The 19,241-nt window shown below is 55.7% G+C and overlaps 1 protein-coding gene across 1 annotated transcript; it reads right to left on the reverse strand.

Annotated features, from left to right (window-relative positions):
- Window positions 1–1,810: 1,810 nt before the first annotated feature.
- On the reverse strand, window positions 1,811–15,859 carry RNF135 (ring finger protein 135). Its single transcript, XM_040330213.1, has 6 exons — window positions 15,297–15,859; window positions 12,430–12,525; window positions 12,035–12,265; window positions 5,432–5,597; window positions 4,246–4,341; window positions 1,811–3,014 (listed from the first exon to the last, which is right to left on the reverse strand). The coding sequence occupies exons 1-6, from the start codon at window positions 15,831–15,833 to the stop codon at window positions 2,476–2,478; spliced, it is 1,665 nt and encodes a 554-aa protein (XP_040186147.1). The 5' UTR covers window positions 15,834–15,859; the 3' UTR covers window positions 1,811–2,475.
- Between the last annotated feature and the right edge of the window lie 3,382 nt (window positions 15,860–19,241).

Raw genomic sequence — 19,241 nt, forward strand, 5'->3', positions numbered from 1 at the left:
GAAGGAAGGAAGGAAGGGAGAGACGTAACAGGAAGGAAGGAAGAGACATCACAGGAAGGAAGGAAGGAAGGGAGTGACGTAACAGGAAGGAAGGAAGAGACATCACAGGAAGGAAGGAAGGAAGGGAGTGACATCACAGGAAGGAAGGAAGAGACATCACAGGAAGGAAGGAAGAGACATCACAGGAAGGAAGGAAGGGAGTGACGTAACAGGAAGGAAGGGAGTGACATCACAGGAAGGAAGGAAGAGACATCACAGGAAGGAAGGAAGGAAGGGAGTGACGTAACAGGAAGGAAGGGAGTGACGTAACAGGAAGGAAGGGAGTGACGTAACAGGAAGGAAGGAAGAGACATCACAGGAAGGAAGGAAGGGAGTGACGTAACAGGAAGGAAGGGAGTGACGTAACAGGAAGGAAGGGAGTGACATCACAGGAAGGAAGGGAGTGACATCACAGGAAGGAAGGCAGTGACGTAACAGAAAGGAAGGGAATGACATCAAAGGAAGTGCATTTGGGGGGTGTCTGCAAAGTGCACCCCTCTGTCCCACATGCTGTAGATTTGGGGGGGCCCCTCGATCTCACATTTTGTGTATTTGGGGGACCCCTTGATCCCACATTCTGTGTATTTGGGGGCCCCTCGGTCTCACAATTTGTGGATTTGGGGGGCCCTTCGGTCTCACATGCTGTGGATTTGGGGGGCTCTTTGATCCCACATGTGTATTTGGGGGGGGGGGCCCGTGGTCTCACATGCTGTGGATTTGGGGGGCCCCTCGGTCTCACATGCTGTGGATTTGGGGGGCCCCTCGGTCTCACATTCTGTGGATTTGGGGGGGGGGACCCCTCGGTCTCACATGCTGTGTATTTGGGGGGGGCCCTCGGTCTCACACGCTGTGGATTTGGGGGGCCCCTCGGTCTCACATTCTGTGTATTTGGGGGGCCCCTTGGTCTCACATGCTGTGGATTTGGGGGGCCCTTTGATCCCACATGTGTATTTGGGGGGGGCCCTCGGTCTCACATGTGGATTTGGGGGCCCTCGGTCTCACATGCTGTGTATTTGGGGGGGGGGCCCTCGGTCTCACATGCTGTGTATTTGGGGGGGGGGGGGCCCTCGGTCTCACATGCTGTGTATTTGGGGGGGGCCCTCGGTCTCACATTCTGTGTATTTGGGGGGCCCCTTGGTCTCACATGCTGTGGATTTGGGGGGCCCTTTGATCCCACATGTGTATTTGGGGGGGCCCTCGGTGTCACATGTGGATTTGGGGGCCCTCGGTCTCACATTCTGTGTATTTGGGGGGGTCCCCTCTATCTCACATTCTGTGTATTTGGGGGGCCCTTTGATCCCACATGTGGATTTGGGGGCCCTCGGTCTCACACGCTGTGTATTTGGGGGGCCCTTTGATCCCACATGTGTATTTGGTGGGCCCTTTGATCCCACATGTGGATTTGGGGGGCCCTTTGATCCCACATGTGGATTTGGGGCCCCTCGGTCTCACATGCCGGTGCTCTGTAAGTCTCGTATTGTCAGGGAGTTCCCGGCCCTCAGACCGTAGAGCCAGGCGGCGGGGAAGATGCGGCTCTGGATCTGGATCCGGTAGCAGTGGATCAGGATCTGCTTCTCCTCGGTCTCACATTCTGTGGATTTGGGGGGCCCCTCGGTCTCACATGCTGTGGATTTGGGTGGCCCCTCGGTCTCACATGCTGTGGATTTGGGGGGCCCCTCGGTCTCACATTCTGTGTATTTGGGGGGGGGACCCCTCGGTCTCACATTCTGTGTATTTGGGGGGGACCCCTCGGTCTCACATTCTGTGTATTTGGGGGGGGCCCCTCGGTCTCACATTCTGTGTATTTGGGGGGGGCCCCTCGGTCTCACATTCTGTGTATTTGGGGGGGGGGCCCCTCGGTCTCACATGCCGGTGCTCTGTAAGTCTCGTATTGTCAGGGAGTTCCCGGCTTTCAGGCCGTAGAGCCAGACGGCGGGGAAGATGCGGCTCTGGATCTGGATCCGGTAGCAGTGGATCAGGATCTGCTTCTCCTCGGTCTCACACGCTGTGGATTTGGGGGACCCCTCGGTCTCACATGTGTATTTGGGGCCCTCGGTCTCACACGCTGTGGATTTGGGGGGCCCCTCGGTCTCACATGTGGATTTGGGGCCCTCGGTCTCACACGCTGTGGATTTGGGGGGCTCCTCGGTCTCACATGTGGATTTGGGGCCCCTCGGTCTCACATGTGGATTTGGGGCCCCTCGGTCTCACATGTGTATTTGTTGGGGGCCCCTCGGTCTCACATGCCGGTGCTCTGTAAGTCTCGTATTGTCAGGGAGTTCCCGGCCTTCAGTCCGTAGAGCCAGACGGCGGGGAAGATGCGGCTCTGGATTTGGATCCGGTAGCAGTGGATCAGGATCTGCTTCTCCTCGGTCTCACACGCTGTGGATTTGGGGGGGCCCCTCGGTCTCACATGTGTATTTGGGGCCCTTGGTCTCACATGCCGGTGCTCTGTAAGTCTCGTATTGTCAGGGAGTTCCCGGCCTTCAGGCCGTAGAGCCAGACGGCGGGGAAGATGCGGCTCTGGATCTGGATCCGGTAGCAGTGGATCAGGATCTGCTTCTCCTCGGAGACGGAGTAAAATTTCAGCTCCTTTTCTTGGCAGTCGAGGAGAACGCCGACGTTGATTGGCCGGGGGAGGGCGACGGGGAGGTCCTGGTTGTTGTGCCAGACGCTCAGCTGGTCTTTGCTCCACTCCACACACCAGGACAGATGGTTCCGTCCAAGCTTCCCGTCTCTTCCCATCCCGGCGGCGGCGGCCCCCACCCCCCAGCCCCCGCTGTCCTTCATGCTGAGCTCCCAGTAATGGCAGCCGCTGGAGAATCCCGGGGAGCACAGCACCTGGCTGGTGACAAAGCGCCGATCGCTCTTCTCATACACAACGTTCTTGGTTGTCACCTTCACCGTTTTCAGGTCCTCCGAGAGGGCGAGGCGACTGTTCACTGTCTGCGGATCGAATGAAAGGCGCGTGGCCCCTGAAATGACACGGAGCAACCATGAGGAACCAGAGGAGGGAGATATGGGGGGGGGGTGCAATCACCGGTCCTATTCTACCTCTATATAGGGATCGGTCCCCAAACCGTACCCACACCCACCCCAAAGGGGCACTCCGCCACAACCTAGGATGTTATCAGTGCCGCACATTGTAGCCCCCTGTGGGAAGGGAAGGTAGGTACGCTCTCCTGACAGGCTGCCTACCTTCAGATACATGTAGGAGGAGCCAAAGATAAGGGGAGACCACCGCGCTCCTTTATAGGGCCTAGCCCAATCAGTCCAAAGGGGGGGGGCTGGGCCCAATCAGTTCAATGGAGGGGGGAGGCTGGGCCCAATCAGTTCAAGGAGAGGGGGGGCTGGGCCCAATCAGTTCAAGGAGAGGGGGGAGGCTGGGCCCAATCAGTCCAATGGGGGGGGGGCTGGGCCCAATCAGTTCAATGGGGGGGCATGAGCCCAATCATTTCAATGGGGGGGGCTGGGCCCGCTCAGTTCAATGGGGGACGTGGGCTCAAACAGTCCAATGGGGGGGGTCTGGGCCCAATAATTTCAGTGGGGGGGCATGGGCCCAATCAGTTCAATGGGGAAGGGGGGGCAGGGCCCAATCAGTTTAATGGGGGGGGGGGGGGGGCCCAATCAGCTCATTCGGGGGCATGGGTCCAATCAGTTTAATAGGAGGGCATAGGCCCAATCAGTTCATTGGGGGGCTGGGCTCAATCAGTTCAATGGCGGGGGCCTGGGCCCAATCAGTTTAATGGGGGGACCTTGGCAGCTGACAAGCAGGGGGTGATCGGTATGGTAAGGGGCGGGGGGCAATTACTGGATCCAACCGTGCCGTGTGCCTCTCCCTGCAGCAAAGGGAGAAGAGGAGATGCCAGCTTTTATCTGCTGCAGGGAGAGGCACAAAGGGGGCGTGGTTCCAGTAATCTCCCCCGCCCACTATCTTTCTCCCCCGCCCCCCCCCCCCCCCGTAGGAATGCCCTCTGGTGGCTGCTGTGGGGTACACGGGGTGGGGAGTAGGGTTGTGGCATTTACTGGCCCCTTTCATTTCTGAATGAACAGAGTGAGTGATCAGTACCGATCGCTCGCTGTGTTCATTCATAGATGAACAGGAAGTCTATGTACAGAGCGCTTCCTTTTCATTCCTCTGCATGGGAAGGGAGTTGCCCCGATCACCTACCCCTAGAAATGGCGGACACAGAGGTAGGTACTTACACTGCAGGAGGTTGTTCGGACTTTTCTCTGGAAGTTCTGTGATCGGCGTCTGGACTCCTCCGGGGGAAGTCTGAGAGATCGGCGACTCCTCAAACACTGGAAAATACGGGAAAAAAGTCACGTGACGGCACGAAACGCGTCACCCAGAGCACTGCAGGGAGGGATTCTGGGACATTCCCCGTCTCCAATTCATTAACCACAGGAACAGCGATCTCTGTCATCTCCCCAGTGATCAGGAACAGCGATCTCTGTCATGTGCCCAGTGATCGGGAACAGCGATCTCTGTCATGTCCCCAGTGATCAGGAACAGCGATCTCTGTCATGTCCCCGGTGATCGGGAACAGCGATCTCTGTCATGTCCCCAGTGATCAGGAACAGCGATCTCTGTCATGTCCCTGGTGATCGGGAACAGCGATCTCTGTCATGTCCCCGGTGATCGGGAACAGCGATCTCTGTCATGTCCCCGGTGATCGGGAACAGCGATCTCTGTCATGTCCCTGGTGATCGGGAACAGCGATCTCTGTCATGTCCCCAGTGATCAGGAACAGCGATCTCTGTCATGTCCCCGGTGATCGGGAACAGCGATCTCTGTCATGTCCCCAGTGATCGGGAACAGCGATCTCTGTCATGTCCCCAGTGATCAGGAACAGCGATCTCTGTCATGTCCCCGGTGATCAGGAACAGCGATCTCTGTCATGTCCCCAGTGATCGGGAACAGCGATCTCTGTCATGTCCCCGGTGATCGGGAACAGCGATCTCTGTCATGTCCCCAGTGATCGGGAACAGCGATCTCTGTCATGTCCCCAGTGATCAGGAACAGCGATCTCTGTCATGTCCCCGGTGATCAGGAACAGCGATCTCTGTCATGTCCCCAGTGATCGGGAACAGCGATCTCTGTCATGTCCCCAGTGATCGGGAACAGCGATCTCTGTCATGTCCCCAGTGATCGGGAACAGCGATCTCTGTCATGTCCCCAGTGATCGGGAACAGCGATCTCTGTCATGTCCCCAGTGATCGGGAACAGCGATCTCTGTCATGTCCCCAGTGATCGGGAACAGCGATCTCTGTCATGTCCCCAGTGATCGGGAACAGCGACCTCTGACATCCTTGGGGCTGTGAATTGCATTATCTGGAAGCTGACCAATCACGACCAATCACGAAGCTGGGGGGTAGATCGCTAGCTCACCTTGTTTGGGGGGACACGGAACCTGCTCCAGAAGCGGGTGAGACATCAGGGACTTCTTCATCCTGGAAATGGCGTCTGTTGTGTCTACGAGGCGGTTCTCATCGAAGGCGTATCGCTTCTTGGGCGAGGAGGAGGAGGGCGTGCCGCTCCCTTCCCATCCGGAATGCTGGAAGAGGAAGAAACCGGAACCAGTCAGCAGAGAACGTTCCGGATAGATGGGGCGGGAACGTTCCGGATAGATGGGGCGGGAACGTTCCGGATAGATGGGGCGGGAACATTCCGGATAGATGGGGCGGGAATGTTCCGGATAGATGGGGCGGGAACGTTCCGGATAGATGGGGCGGGAATGTTCCGGATAGATGGGGCGGGAACGTTCTGGATAGATGGGCGGGAACGTTCCGGATAGATGGGGAGAGAACGATCCGGATAGATGGGGCGGGAACGTTCCGGATAGATGGAGAGAACGTTCAGGATAGATGGGGCTGGAACGTTCAGGATAGATGGGGAGGGAACGTTCCGGATAGATAGGGCGGGAACGTTCCGGATAGATGGGGAGGGAACGTTCCAGATAGATGGGGCGGGAACGTTCCAGATAGATGGGGAGGGAACGTTCCGGATAGATGGGGCGGGAACGTTCCGGATAGATGGGGCGGGAACGTTCCGGATAGATGGGGCGGGAATGTTCCGGATAGATGGGGCGGGAACGTTCCGGATAGATGGGGCGGATAGATGGGGCGGGAACGTTCAGGATAGATGGGGCGGGAACGTTCCGGATAGATGGGGCGGGAACGTTCCGGATAGATGGGGCGGATAGATGGGGCGGGAACGTTCCGGATAGATGGGGCGGATAGATGGGGCGGGAACGTTCCGGATAGATGGGGCGGGAACGTTCCGGATAGATGGGGCGGATAGATGGGGCGGGAACGTTCCGGATAGATGGGGCGGGAACGTTCCGGATAGATGGGGCGGGAACGTTCCTGGATAGATGGGCGGGAACGTTCCGGATAGATGGGGAGGGAACGTTCCGGATAGATGGGACGGGAACGTTCCGGATAGTTGGGGCGGGAACGTTCCTGGATAGATGGGGCGGGAACGTTCCTGGATAGATGGGGCGGGAACGTTCCGGATAGATGGGGCGGGAACGTTCCGGATAGATAGGGCGGGAACGTTCCGGATAGATGGGGTGGGAACGTTCCGGATAGATAGGGCGGGAACGTTCCGGATAGATGGGGTGGGAACGTTCCGGATAGATGAGGAGGGAACGTTCCGGATAGATGGGGCGGGAACGTTCCGGATAGATGAGGAGGGAACGTTCCGGATAGATGGGGCGGGAACGTTCCTGGATAGATGGGGCGGGAACGTTCCGGATAGATGGGGCGGGAACGTTCCGGTAGATGGGGCGGGAACGTTCCGGATAGATGGGGCGGGAACGTTCCGGATAGATGGGCGGGAACGTTCCGGATAGATGGGGTGGGAACGTTCCGGATAGATGAGGAGGGAACGTTCCGGATAGATGGGGCGGGAACGTTCAGGATAGATGGGCGGGAACGTTCAGGATAGATGGGGCGGGAACGTTCCGGATAGATGGGCGGGAACGTTCCGGAGAGATGGGGTGGGAACGTTCCGGATAGATGGGGAGAGAACGTTCCGGATAGATGGGGCGGGAACGTTCCAGATAGATGGGGAGGGAACGTTCCGGATAGATGGGGCGGGAACGTTCCGGATAGATGGGGCGGATAGATGGGGCGGGAACGTTCCGGATAGATGGGGCGGATAGATGGGGCGGGAACGTTCAGGATAGATGGGGCGGGAACGTTCCGGATAGATGAGGAGAGAACGTTCCGCATAGATGGGGCGGTAACGTTCCTGGATAGATGGGGCGGGAACGTTCCGGATAGATGGGGCGGGAACGTTCCGGATAGATAGGGCGGATAGATGGGGCGGGAACGTTCTGGATAGATGGGGCGGGAACGTTCCTGGATAGATGGGCGGGAACGTTCCGGATAGATGGGGAGGGAACGTTCCGGATAGATGGGACGGGAACGTTCCGGATAGTTGGGGCGGGAACGTTCCTGGATAGATGGGGCGGGAACGTTCCTGGATAGATGGGGAGAGAACGTTCCGCATAGATGGGGCGGTAACGTTCCTGGATAGATGGGGCGGGAACGTTCCGGATAGATGGGGCGGGAACGTTCCGGATAGATAGGGCGGGAACGTTCCGGATAGATGGGGTGGGAACGTTCCGGATAGATGAGGAGGGAACGTTCCGGATAGATGGGGCGGGAACGTTCCGGATAGATAGGGCGGGAACGTTCCGGATAGATGAGGAGGGAACGTTCCGGATAGATGGGGCGGGAACGTTCCGGATAGATGGGGAGAGAACGTTCCGGATAGATGGAGAGAGAACGTTCCGGATAGATGGGGCGGGAACGTTCCGGATAGGTGGGGCGGGAACGTTCCGGATAGATGGGGCGGGAACGTTCCGGATAGATGGGGCGGGAACGTTCCGGATAGATGGGGAGAGAACGTTCCGGATAGATGGAGAGAGAACGTTCCGGATAGATGGGGCGGGAACGTTCCTGGATAGATGGGGCGGGAACGTTCCGGATAGATGGGGCGGGAACGTTCCGGTAGATGGGGCGGGAACGTTCCGGATAGATGGGGCGGGAACGTTCAGGATAGATGGGGCGGGAACGTTCAGGATAGATGGGCGGGAACGTTCCGGATAGATGGGGAGAGAACGTTCCGGATAGATGGGGAGAGAACGTTCCGGATAGATGGAGAGAGAACGTTCCGGATAGATGGGGCGGGAACGTTCCGGATAGATAGGGCGGGAACGTTCCGGATAGATGAGGAGGGAACGTTCCGGATAGATGGGGCGGGAACGTTCCGGATAGATAGGGCGGGAACGTTCCGGATAGATGAGGAGGGAACGTTCCGGATAGATGGGGCGGGAACGTTCCGGATAGATGGGGAGAGAACGTTCCGGATAGATGGGGAGGGAACGTTCCGGATAGATGGGGCGGGAACGTTCCGGATAGATGGGCGGGAACGTTCAGGATAGATGGGGCGGGAACGTTCCTGGATAGATGGGGCGGGAACGTTCAGGATAGATGGGCGGGAACGTTCAGGATAGATGGGGCGGGAACGTTCAGGATAGATGGGCGGGAACGTTCCGGAGAGATGGGGTGGGAACGTTCCGGATAGATGGGGAGAGAACGTTCCGGATAGATGGGGCGGGAACGTTCCGGAGAGATGGGGTGGGAACGTTCCGGATAGATGGGGAGAGAACGTTCCGGATAGATGGGGCGGGAACGTTCCGGAGAGATGGGGTGGGAACGTTCCGGATAGATGGGGCGGGAACGTTCCGGATAGATGGGGCGGGAACGTTCAGGATAGATGGGGCGGGAACGTTCAGGATAGATGGGGCGGGAACGTTCCGGATAGATGGGGTGGGAACGTTCCGGATAGATGGGGCGGGAACGTTCCCGATAGATGGGGCGGGAACGTTCAGGATAGATGGGGCGGGAACGTTCAGGATAGATGGGGCGGGAACGTTCAGGATAGATGGGCGGGAACGTTCCGGATAGATGGTGTAACGGAATGGCCCGTGGGACCCAGAGGCCCTTGAAGGATGGGGGGTACTCCTGTGCCAGCCTCACCAATGACTCTTGGGTCTAGGGTCGTCCTATGTCCGATAGGGGCATAGGGTGACTGAGAACTGATATCTCGGATTACATGAGATGGGACAGTAATGATAATTCATGTATTGCAGGAGATCTTGGAATATTACAGGTGGATAATTCTGACCCCAACAGGTCAATAGGAGAATAAGGCCTTGTACACACAGGCGGATATCCCATGAAAACGGTCCGCCAGACCGTTTCCATCGGATATGTCCGCTGGCGGATTTTGATCTGATGGCTGTACACACCATCGGATCAAAATCCCCGCGGAAAACATCCGCGGTGACGTGGCCGCGCCTTCGCCGCGACGATGACGCAGCAACGTGCGCGACCCTGGAAGGTAAACCCTTCCACGCATGCGTCGAATCATTTCGACGCACGCGAGGGATGGGGATCGGACGGACTTATCCGGTGAGTCTGTACAGACGACCGGATAAGTCCGAAGGACAGGATTCCAGCGGATAGATTTTGTAGCATGCTAAGAAATTTTTATCCGCTGGAAAACCGTCGGCTGGACAAATGTCCGCTCGGGCCTACACACGACCGGATTTGTCCGCTGGAACTGATCCGCGGATAAATCCCAGCGGACAGATCCGGTCATGTGTACGGGGCCTGACTCATTCATGTATTGCAGGATATCTTGGAATATTACAGGTGGTTAATTCTGGCCCCAACAGGTCAATAGGAGAGTGACTCATTCATGTGGGGACACACAGACTGTTGAGGTGTTAATCGAGTCTGGCTCCTAAGAGATTTCATGGTGTGAAAGTCTATGGATGATAGATGTGTTGGGGGTTGGCAGTCGGAAAGGTCAGATGTCTGACTTTTCAGCTGTAGTGAATTAGCATGTCAATTACGTCTACAAAGGAATGTGTATCAGGTGAGAATAGATCATCGCGGAGTCGGAACGTCTGAGTAATGACTAGTAACTAGTTCATGTAGATTATCTGAATGTCATTATCGATAGGAATGTGTATTGTGTATCAGGTGAGAATAGCTCATCGCGGAGTCAGAACGTCTGAGTAAATGATTAGTAATTCGTTCATGTAGATTATCTGAATGTCATTATCGATAGGAATGTGTATTGTGTATCAGGTGAGAATAGCTCATCGCGGAGTCAGAACGTCTGAGTAAATGATTAGTAATTCGTTCATGTAGATTATCTGAATGTCATTATCGATAGGAATGTGTATTGTGTATCCGGTGAGAATAGCTTATCGCGGAGTCAGAACGTCTGGGTAAATGATTAGTAATTAGTTCATGTAGATTATCTGAATGTCATTATCGATAGTAATGTGTATTGTGTATCAGGTGAGAATAGCTTATCGCGGAGTCAGAACGTCTGAGTAAATGATTAGTAATTAGTTCATGTAGATTATCTGAATGTCATTATCGATAGGAATGTGTATCAGGTGAGAATAGCTCATCGCGGAGTCAGAACGTCTGAGTAATGATTAGTAATTAGTTCATGTAGATTATCTGAATGTCATTATCGATAGGAATGTGTATTGTGTATCGGGTGAGAATAGCTCATCGCGGAGTCAGAACGTCTGAGTAAATGATTAGTAATTAGTTCATGTAGATTATCTGAATGAAAGTTTACCGCTCAGAGGTCCCAGAGAACTGCAAGGTGGAGTCCAAACACTTGGGTGCAGGCGCTGCAATAGTATGCAAAAATGTATCAGAAAGAACCGGGACGGCCGCACTCCAAAAATAAAAATGTGTTCCTTTTAATAAAGACTGGTCACAACATGGATAGCTATGAATAAGCCCTGTATGAGGGTGTGAAACGCGTTGGGATTTTTCCTGATTTTTTGCTGTGACATCCATGTTGTGACCAGTTTTTATTAAAAAGGAACAGATTTTTATTTTTGGAGTGCGGCCGTCCCGGTTCTTCCTGATACATTTTAGATTATCTGAATGTCATTATCTAAAGGAATGTGTATTGTGTATCAGGTGAGAATAGCTTATCGCGGAGTCAGAACGTCTGAGTAAATGATTAGTAATTAGTTCATGTAGATTATCTGAATGTCATTATCTATAGGAATGTGTATTGAGCACCCGTTGTGTCATGTTGTGGGTGGAGTTAAGCCATTGTTTCTTGGGGCTTCTAACTGTATATAACAAGCCTGAGTTTTACCATTAAAGTCATTCTGTCTGGAACCAGAGAACAGAGCTTGTGTCTCGTTATTCTGTGAAATCCAATGGGTCGTGTCTGCTGGATTGTGGAGTGTCGGAAGCTGTTGTGGGTTGGTGGAATGAAATATCATAACGGCGTTAACCCCTGACCATTACAGAAGGGGCGGGAATGTTCAGGATAGATGGGGCGGGAACGTTCCGGATAGATGGGGCGGGAACGTTCCGGATAGATGGGGCGGGAACGTTCCGGATGGATGGGGCGGGAACGTTCCAGATAGATGGGGAGGGAACGTTCCAGATAGATGGGGCGGGAACGTTCCGGATAGATGGGGCGGGAACGTTCCGGATAGATGGGGCGGGAACGTTCCGGATAGATGGGGCGGGAACGTTCCGGATGGATGGGGCGGGAACGTTCCAGATAGATGGGGAGGGAACGTTCCAGATAGATGGGGCGGGAACGTTCCGGATAGATGGGGCGGGAACGTTCCGGATAGATGGGGCGGGAACGTTCCGGATGGATGGGGCGGGAACGTTCCAGATAGATGGGGAGGGAACGTTCCAGATAGATGGGGCGGGAACGTTCCGGATAGATGGGGCGGGAATGTTCCGGATAGATGGGGCGGGAACGTTCCAGATAGATGGGGCGGGAACGTTCCGGATAGGTGGGGCGGGAGCGTTCCGGATGGATGGGGCGGGAACGTTCCGGATAGATGGGGCGGGAACGTTCCGGATAGACGGACATGAACGTTCCGCAGTGCTCTGGGTCCGGCAGACTCACCTTCAGAACTCCCATCCAATCATTTTCTATACACTCCTGAAGCTCCGCCTTCTCCTTCCTCATCCGATCGATCTCCGCCATGAAGATTTGCACCTCCTGGGACGTGGCCCTCTGCGCGGCGTCCTTCTCCTCCTGCATCCTCCAGAAGGAGGCGCGCTCCTGCTTCTCCAGATAGTCCCGCATCTCCCGGAAGTCCCGCGTCAGACTGTCCTTTATATCACAGATCAGGATCTGCGGGGGAAGAGAGTGTCACAGCTCAGGGGAGGGGAGAAGAGGGAGCCCCGCCCCCCAGAGAGCCTGATTCCCCTCCCCCACCCTGTACAATAAAGGTCCCATCTGACCCCCTAGAAGCACCGCCCCTCGCAGGACACGCCCACATATGATTGGAGGATTACCTGGGCCTCGCGGTATCCGTCCTTCTGATTGGTGATCATCGCCTCCTTACTGCCGATCTTCTCCTCCAGATCAGAAATCCGCTTCTCCAGCCGTTCCTTCAATCATCAACAAAATACAATCTATAACATCATGTGATAGTATGGGGGCAGGGCTGTGATAGTATGAGGGCGGGGCTGTGATAGTATGAGGGCGGGGCTGTGATAGTATTAGGGCGGGGCTGTGATAGTATGGGGGTGGGGCTGTGATAGTATGGGGGCGGGGCTGTGATAGTATGAGGGCGGGGCTGTGATAGTATGGGGGTGGGGCTGTGATAGTATGGGGGCGGGGCTGTGATAGTATGAGGGCGGGGCTGTGATAGTATGAGGGCGGGGCTGTGATAGTATGGGGGCGGGGCTGTGATAGTATGAAGGCGGGGCTGTGATAGTATGAGGGCGGGGCTGTGATAGTATGGGGGCGGGGCTGTGATAGTATGAGGGCGGGGCTGTGATAGTATGGGGGCGGGGCTGTGATAGTATGAGAGTGGGGATGTGATAGTATGGGGCAGGGCTGTGATAGTATGAGGAATAAGCAGCCAATCCCCGACGACGTCCTGTATGTGACGAAACGCGTAGGCATGGCCTAGCTTGTGACGTCATCACGCACTACCCGGAGACACACGGTGACAGAGTGTGAGCAGACGGAGGAAAATACAGAGGAGACGCCACTCTGAAAACCATTCAGTCTACACGCTGTATTTGTGTTCTACTCACTGTAAGTGCGCCTTTTTCATTTCATTAAACCCTGCATAGTTTACGGATTTACACTATGTGGCTCTTTATTGTCTTTCATTACATGGGAGCTTGAAGGGACTATGCTTGGAGGCACGCTCTTATGAGACTCATTCCAGCATCTGAATTAGTCCTTTGGGAGGACATTGAAATATCCCCGGGCCCTATAAAGAGCGCTGCAATAGCGGTCTTATCATCTGGTGAGGAGACGACATCTTTATATACCGGGGGTCCTGTATGGTGGAGGATTTCTATATATAGGATATTCAATACATGATCTTTTTTGGACTTTTATTGAACTATTCTTCTCTTTTCACTATTCATTTATTTTTTCACTAATTTTTTTAATATTTTTTTGGTGATCACATATATTTTTAGCGCTGTACTTTTTTTGTATTTTTTGTGTTTTTTTACTTTGGTTCTAGGTATTTAGTACTGGCGGCTATTCACAATCACGTGTTTCACAATAATTTATATGTTAGCGCAGTGTTTTTTTCTCTACCACTAGTGGTCGAAAAAATTCTTTCTTTGTGATAGTATGAGGGCGGGGCTGTGATAGTATGAGAGTGAGGATGTGATAGTATGGGGGCGGGGCTGTGGTGGTGTTAGGGGGCATGTCTCACCCGGTTCCTCCTGTAGCGCTCCAGTAGGGGGCGGGGTAGTATGTGGGCGGGGCTGTGATGGTATGTGGGCGGGGCTGTGTTGGTATTAGGGGGCGTGTCTCACCCGGTTCCTCCTGTAGCGCTCCAGCAGGGGGCGGGGCTGTATGTGGGCGGGGCTGTGTTAGGGGGCGTGTCTCACCTGGCTCCTCCTGTAGCGCTCCAGCAGGGGGCGGGGCTGTATGTGGACGGGGCTGTGGTGTATGAGGGGGCGTGTCTCACCCGGTTCCTCCTGTAGCGCTCCAGCTGGGGGCAGGGCTGTGATGGTATGTGGGCGGGGCTGTGGTGGTGTTAGGGGGCGTGTCTCACCCGGTTCCTCCTGTAGCGCTCCAGTAGGGGGCGGGGTAGTATGTGGGCGGGGCTGTGATGGTATGTGGGCGGGGCTGTGTTGGTATTAGGGGGCGTGTCTCACCCGGTTCCTCCTGTAGCGCTCCAGCAGGGGGCGGGGCTGTATGTGGGCGGGGCTGTGTTAGGGGGCGTGTCTCACCTGGTTCCTCCTGTAGCGCTCCAGCAGGGGGCAGGGCTGTGATGGTATGTGGGCGGGGCTGTGGTGGTGTTAGGGGGCGTGTCTCACCCGGTTCCTCCTGTAGCGCTCCAGCTGGGGGCAGGGCTGTGATGGTATGTGGGCGGGACTGTGGTGGTGTTAGGGGGCGTGTCTCACCCGATTCCTCCTGTAGCGCTCCAGCAGGGGGGCGGGGTAGTATGTGGGCGGGGCTGTGGTGGTATGTGGGTGGGGCTGTGATGGTATGTGGGCGGGGCTGTGGTGGTGTTAGGGGGCGTGTCTCACCCGGTTCCTCCTGTAGCGCTCCAGCAGGGGGGCGGGGTAGTATGTGGGCGGGGCTGTGGTGGTATGTGGGTGGGGCTGTGATGGTATGTGGGCAGGGCTGTGTTAGGGGGCGTGTCTCACCCGGTTCCTCCTGTAGCGCTCCAGCAGGGGGTGGAGCTGTATGTGGGCGGGGCTGTGGCTGTGTTAGGGGGCGTGTCTCACCCGGTTCCTCCTGTAGCGCTCCAGTAGGGGACGGGGCAGTATGTGGGCGGGGCTGTGTGAGGGGGCGTGTCTCACCCGGTTCCTCCTGTAGCGCTCCAGTAGGGGCTGTGGCAGTATTAGGGGGCGTGTCTCACCCGGTTCCTCCTGTAGCGCTCCAGTAGGGGGCGGGGTAGTATGTGGGCGGGGCTGTGTTAGGGGGCGTGTCTCACCCGTTTCCTCCTGTAGCGCTCCAGCAGGGGGCGGGGCTGTGATAGTCTGGGGGCGGGGCTATGGTGGTATTAGGGGGCGTGTCTCACCCGGTTCCTCCTGTAGCGCTCCAGCAGGGGGCAGGGCTGTATGTGGGCGGGGCTGTGCTAGGGGCGTGTCTCACCCGGTTCCTCCTGTAGCGCTCCAGCAGGGGGCGGGGTAGTATGTGGGCGGGGATATGAATGGTGTTAGGGGGCGTGTCTCACCCGGTTCCTCCTGTAGCGCTCCAGCAGGCTCTCCCTCCGGCAGGCTGGGTGTTGTAGTTCACACTCCGGACACAGGGCGGCGCCGTGCTCCACACAGAAGTACTGCAGTCCTCGCGGGTGTCCTCGGCACGCCCAGGGGGCGGTACTCGGGGTGACCAGGAGGTGTCGCTGTGAGGAGGAGGCGGGGTGTAATATTCGGTGCTCCCCACACAGGGGCACCATGCAGGGCAGGCAGAGGGCGGTGGCCCCGGGGCCGGTACATTGGGGGCAGGTGTCGTGTGGCCCCCGGGGGTCCTGGGCTTGTAGCGCCTCCAGCAGGCCGGACAGGACGATGTTCTTGCTGAGTTGGGGGGGGGAGGGGAAGGTCGTCTGACAGAGGGGGCAATTATTGGGCTTCGTGCCCCACCAGCGCTCTATACAGGAGAGGCAGCACGTGTGTCCGCAGGGGAGGGTACAAGGGACCCGGAACACGCCCATACACACCGTACACTGCACCTCCCCCACCGACACCCGCACCGACACCGCCGACTCCTCCATCGCCGTCGACTCCTCCCCCTCCGGGAACCGACACCACCGGGAACCGAAACTCCTCCCCCTCCGGGAACCTAAACTACCACCGACTCCTCCCTCACCGGGAACAGAAACTCCTCCCCCTCCGGGAACCTAAACTACCACCGACTCCTCCCTCACCGGGAACAGAAACTCCTCCCCCTCCGGGAACCTAAACTACCACCGACTCCTCCCTCACCGGGAACAGAAACTCCTCACCCTCCAAACACCGACTCCTCCCCCACCGGGAACCGACTCCTCCCCCACCGGGAACCGAAACTCCTCCCCCTCCAAACACCGACTCCTCCCCCACCGATCACCGACTCCTCCCCCTCCGGGAACCGAGTCCTCCCCCACCGGGAACCTAAACTACCACCGACTCCTCCCCCTCCGATCTCCGCCCCGCCCCCGACACCACCGGGAACCGAAACTCCTCCCCCTCCAAACACCGACTCCTCACCCACCGGGAACCGAAACTCCTCCCCCTCCGATCACCGACTCCTCACCCACCGGGAACCGAAACTCCTCCCCTCCGATCACCGAGTCCTCCCCCACCGACACCCGGACCAACACCACCGGGAACCGAAACTTCCCCCGACCAGAGCCCCTCCCCCGACACCACCCCTCCTCCATTATCACCGGGAAACGAAACCGAAACTCCAACCCCGGGGAGGAGGCGGAGCTTTCATACAGGGGGAGGGGCTATCATAATAAAGAGGGGGGGCTGGGGCTATCATACTAATGAGGGGGGGAGCTATCATACTAAAGGGGGGGCTATCATACTAATGAGGGGGGGGCTATCATACTAATGAGGGGGGGCTATCATACTAATGAGGGGGGCTATCATACTAATGAGGGAGAGGCTATCATACTAATGAGGGGGGGCTATCATACTAATGAGGGGGGCTATCATACTAATGAGGGGGGGCTATCATACTAATGAGGGGGGCTATCATACTAATGAGGGGGGCTATCATACTAATGAGGGGGGGCTATCATACTAATGAGGGGGGGCTATCATACTAATGAGGGGGGGGCTATCATACTAATGAGGGGGGGCTATCATACTAAAGGAGGGGCTATCATACTAATGAGGGGGGGACTATCATACTAATGAGGGGGCTATCATACTAATGAGGGGGGGACTATCATACTAATGAGGGGGGGGCTATCATACTAATGATGGGGGGCTATCATACTAATGAGGGGGGGCTATCATACTAATGATGGGGGGCTATCATACTAATGAGGGGGGGTTATAATACTAATGATGGGGGGCTATCATACTAATGAGGGGGGCTATCATACTAATGAGTGGGGCTATCATACTAATGAGGGGGGGCTATCATACTAATGAGGGGGGGCTATGATAATAAAGAGGGGGGGAGCTATCATACTAAAGGGGGGGCTATCATACTAATGAGGGGGGGACTATCATACTAATGAGGGGGGCTATCATAATAAAGAGGGGGGCTATCATACTAATGAGGGGGGGACTATCATACTAATGAGGGGGGGCTATAATACTAATGATGGGGGGCTATCATACTAATGAGGGGGGCTATCATACTAATGAGGGGGGGCTATCATACTAATGAGGGGGGGGCTATCATACTAATGAGGGGGGGCTATCATACTAATGAGGGGGGGCTATCATACTAATGAGGGGGGGCTATCATACTAATGAGGGGGGGCTATCATAATAATGAGGAGGGGCTATCATACTAAAGAGGGGGGGGCTATCATACTAATGAGGGGGGCTATCATACTAATGAGGGGGGGGCTATCATACTAATGAGGGGGGGGCTATCATACTAATGAGGGGGGGCTATCATACTAATGAGGGGGGGCTATCATACTAATGAGGGGGGGGGCTATCATACTAATGAGGGGGGGGCTATCATACTAATGAGGGGGGGCTATCATACTAATGAGGGGGGGCTATCATACTAATGAGGGGAGGGGCTATCATACTAATGAGGGGGGGGGGCTATCATACTAATGAGGGGGGGCTATCATACTAAAGGAGGGGCTATCATACTAATGAGGGGGGGCTATCATACTAATGAGGGGGGGCTATCATACTAATGAGGGGGGGCTATCATACTAAAGAGGGAGGGGCTATCATACTAATGAGGGAGAGGCTATCATACTAATGAGGGGGGGGCTATCATACTAATGAGGGAGAGGCTATCATACTAATGAGGGGGGGGCTATCATACTAATGAGGGGGGCTATCATACTAATGAGGGGGGGGCTATCATACTAATGAGGGGGGGCTATCATACTAAAGGAGGGGCTATCATATTAAAGAGGGGGGCTATCATACTAATGAGGGGGGGCTATCATACTAATGAGGGGGGGCTATCATACTAATGAGGGGGGGCTATCATACTAATGAGGGGGGCTATCATACTAATGAGGGGGGGCTATCATACTAAAGGAGGGGCTATCATATTAAAGAGGGGGGCTATCATACTAATGAGGGGGGGCTATCATACTAATGAGGGGGGGCTATCATACTAATGAGGGGGGGCTATCATACTAAAGAGGGGGGCTATCATATTAAAGAGGGGGGCTATCATACTAATGAGGGGGGCTATCATAATAAAGAGGGGGGCTATCATACTAATGAGGGGGGCTATCATAATAAAGAGGGGGGCTATCATAATAAAGAGGGGGGCTATCATACTAATGAGGGGGGGCTATCATACTAATGAGGGGGGGCTATCATACTAATGAGGGGGGGCTATCATAATAAAGAGGGGGGCTATCATACTAATGAGGGGGCTATCATACTAATGAGGGGGGGGCTATCATAATAAAGAGGGGGGCTATCATACTAAAGGGGGGGCTATCATACTAAAGGGGGGGCTATCATACTAAAGGGGGGGCTATCATACTAATGAGGGGGGGCTATCATACTAATGAGGGGGGGCTATCATAATAAAGGAAGGGAGCAGTGACGGCGGACCTGCTCCTCGTTTCGTCACACATGGACTCGGCTGCATTCACACCTGAGCGTCGGTCGTTTTGTCGCGCGTATTTGCGCGTTTGCATACAGCGTCGTCCGACGTTTTTTATTTTAGCCAATATAGGATAAATGATCATCTTTTCATCACTTGTTGCTATGTTGGCATGGGCGTCCGCTCCACAGGGCAAAGGGGGGCAATTGACCCCCCCCAGGCCGGATGTCACACAGGCACAGCGAGCAGAGTGAAGCCGCCTCCCCTTCAGTGTTTATGTGTACACAGGGGGAGGGAACCTGCTCTGCCTGTGCCGCGCTGATGTCGGATCTGAGGTACTGAATGGAAATGGGGGGGGGGGGTCCTTCTGTGCTGAAGAAGGGGTTTGTGCTGAATAGGGGGTCCATCTGCTGAAGGGGGTCTGTACTGA

Source organism: Rana temporaria, chromosome 12 (genome assembly GCF_905171775.1).
Source record: "Rana temporaria chromosome 12, aRanTem1.1, whole genome shotgun sequence".
Classification (NCBI taxonomy): Eukaryota; Metazoa; Chordata; class Amphibia; order Anura; family Ranidae; genus Rana; species Rana temporaria.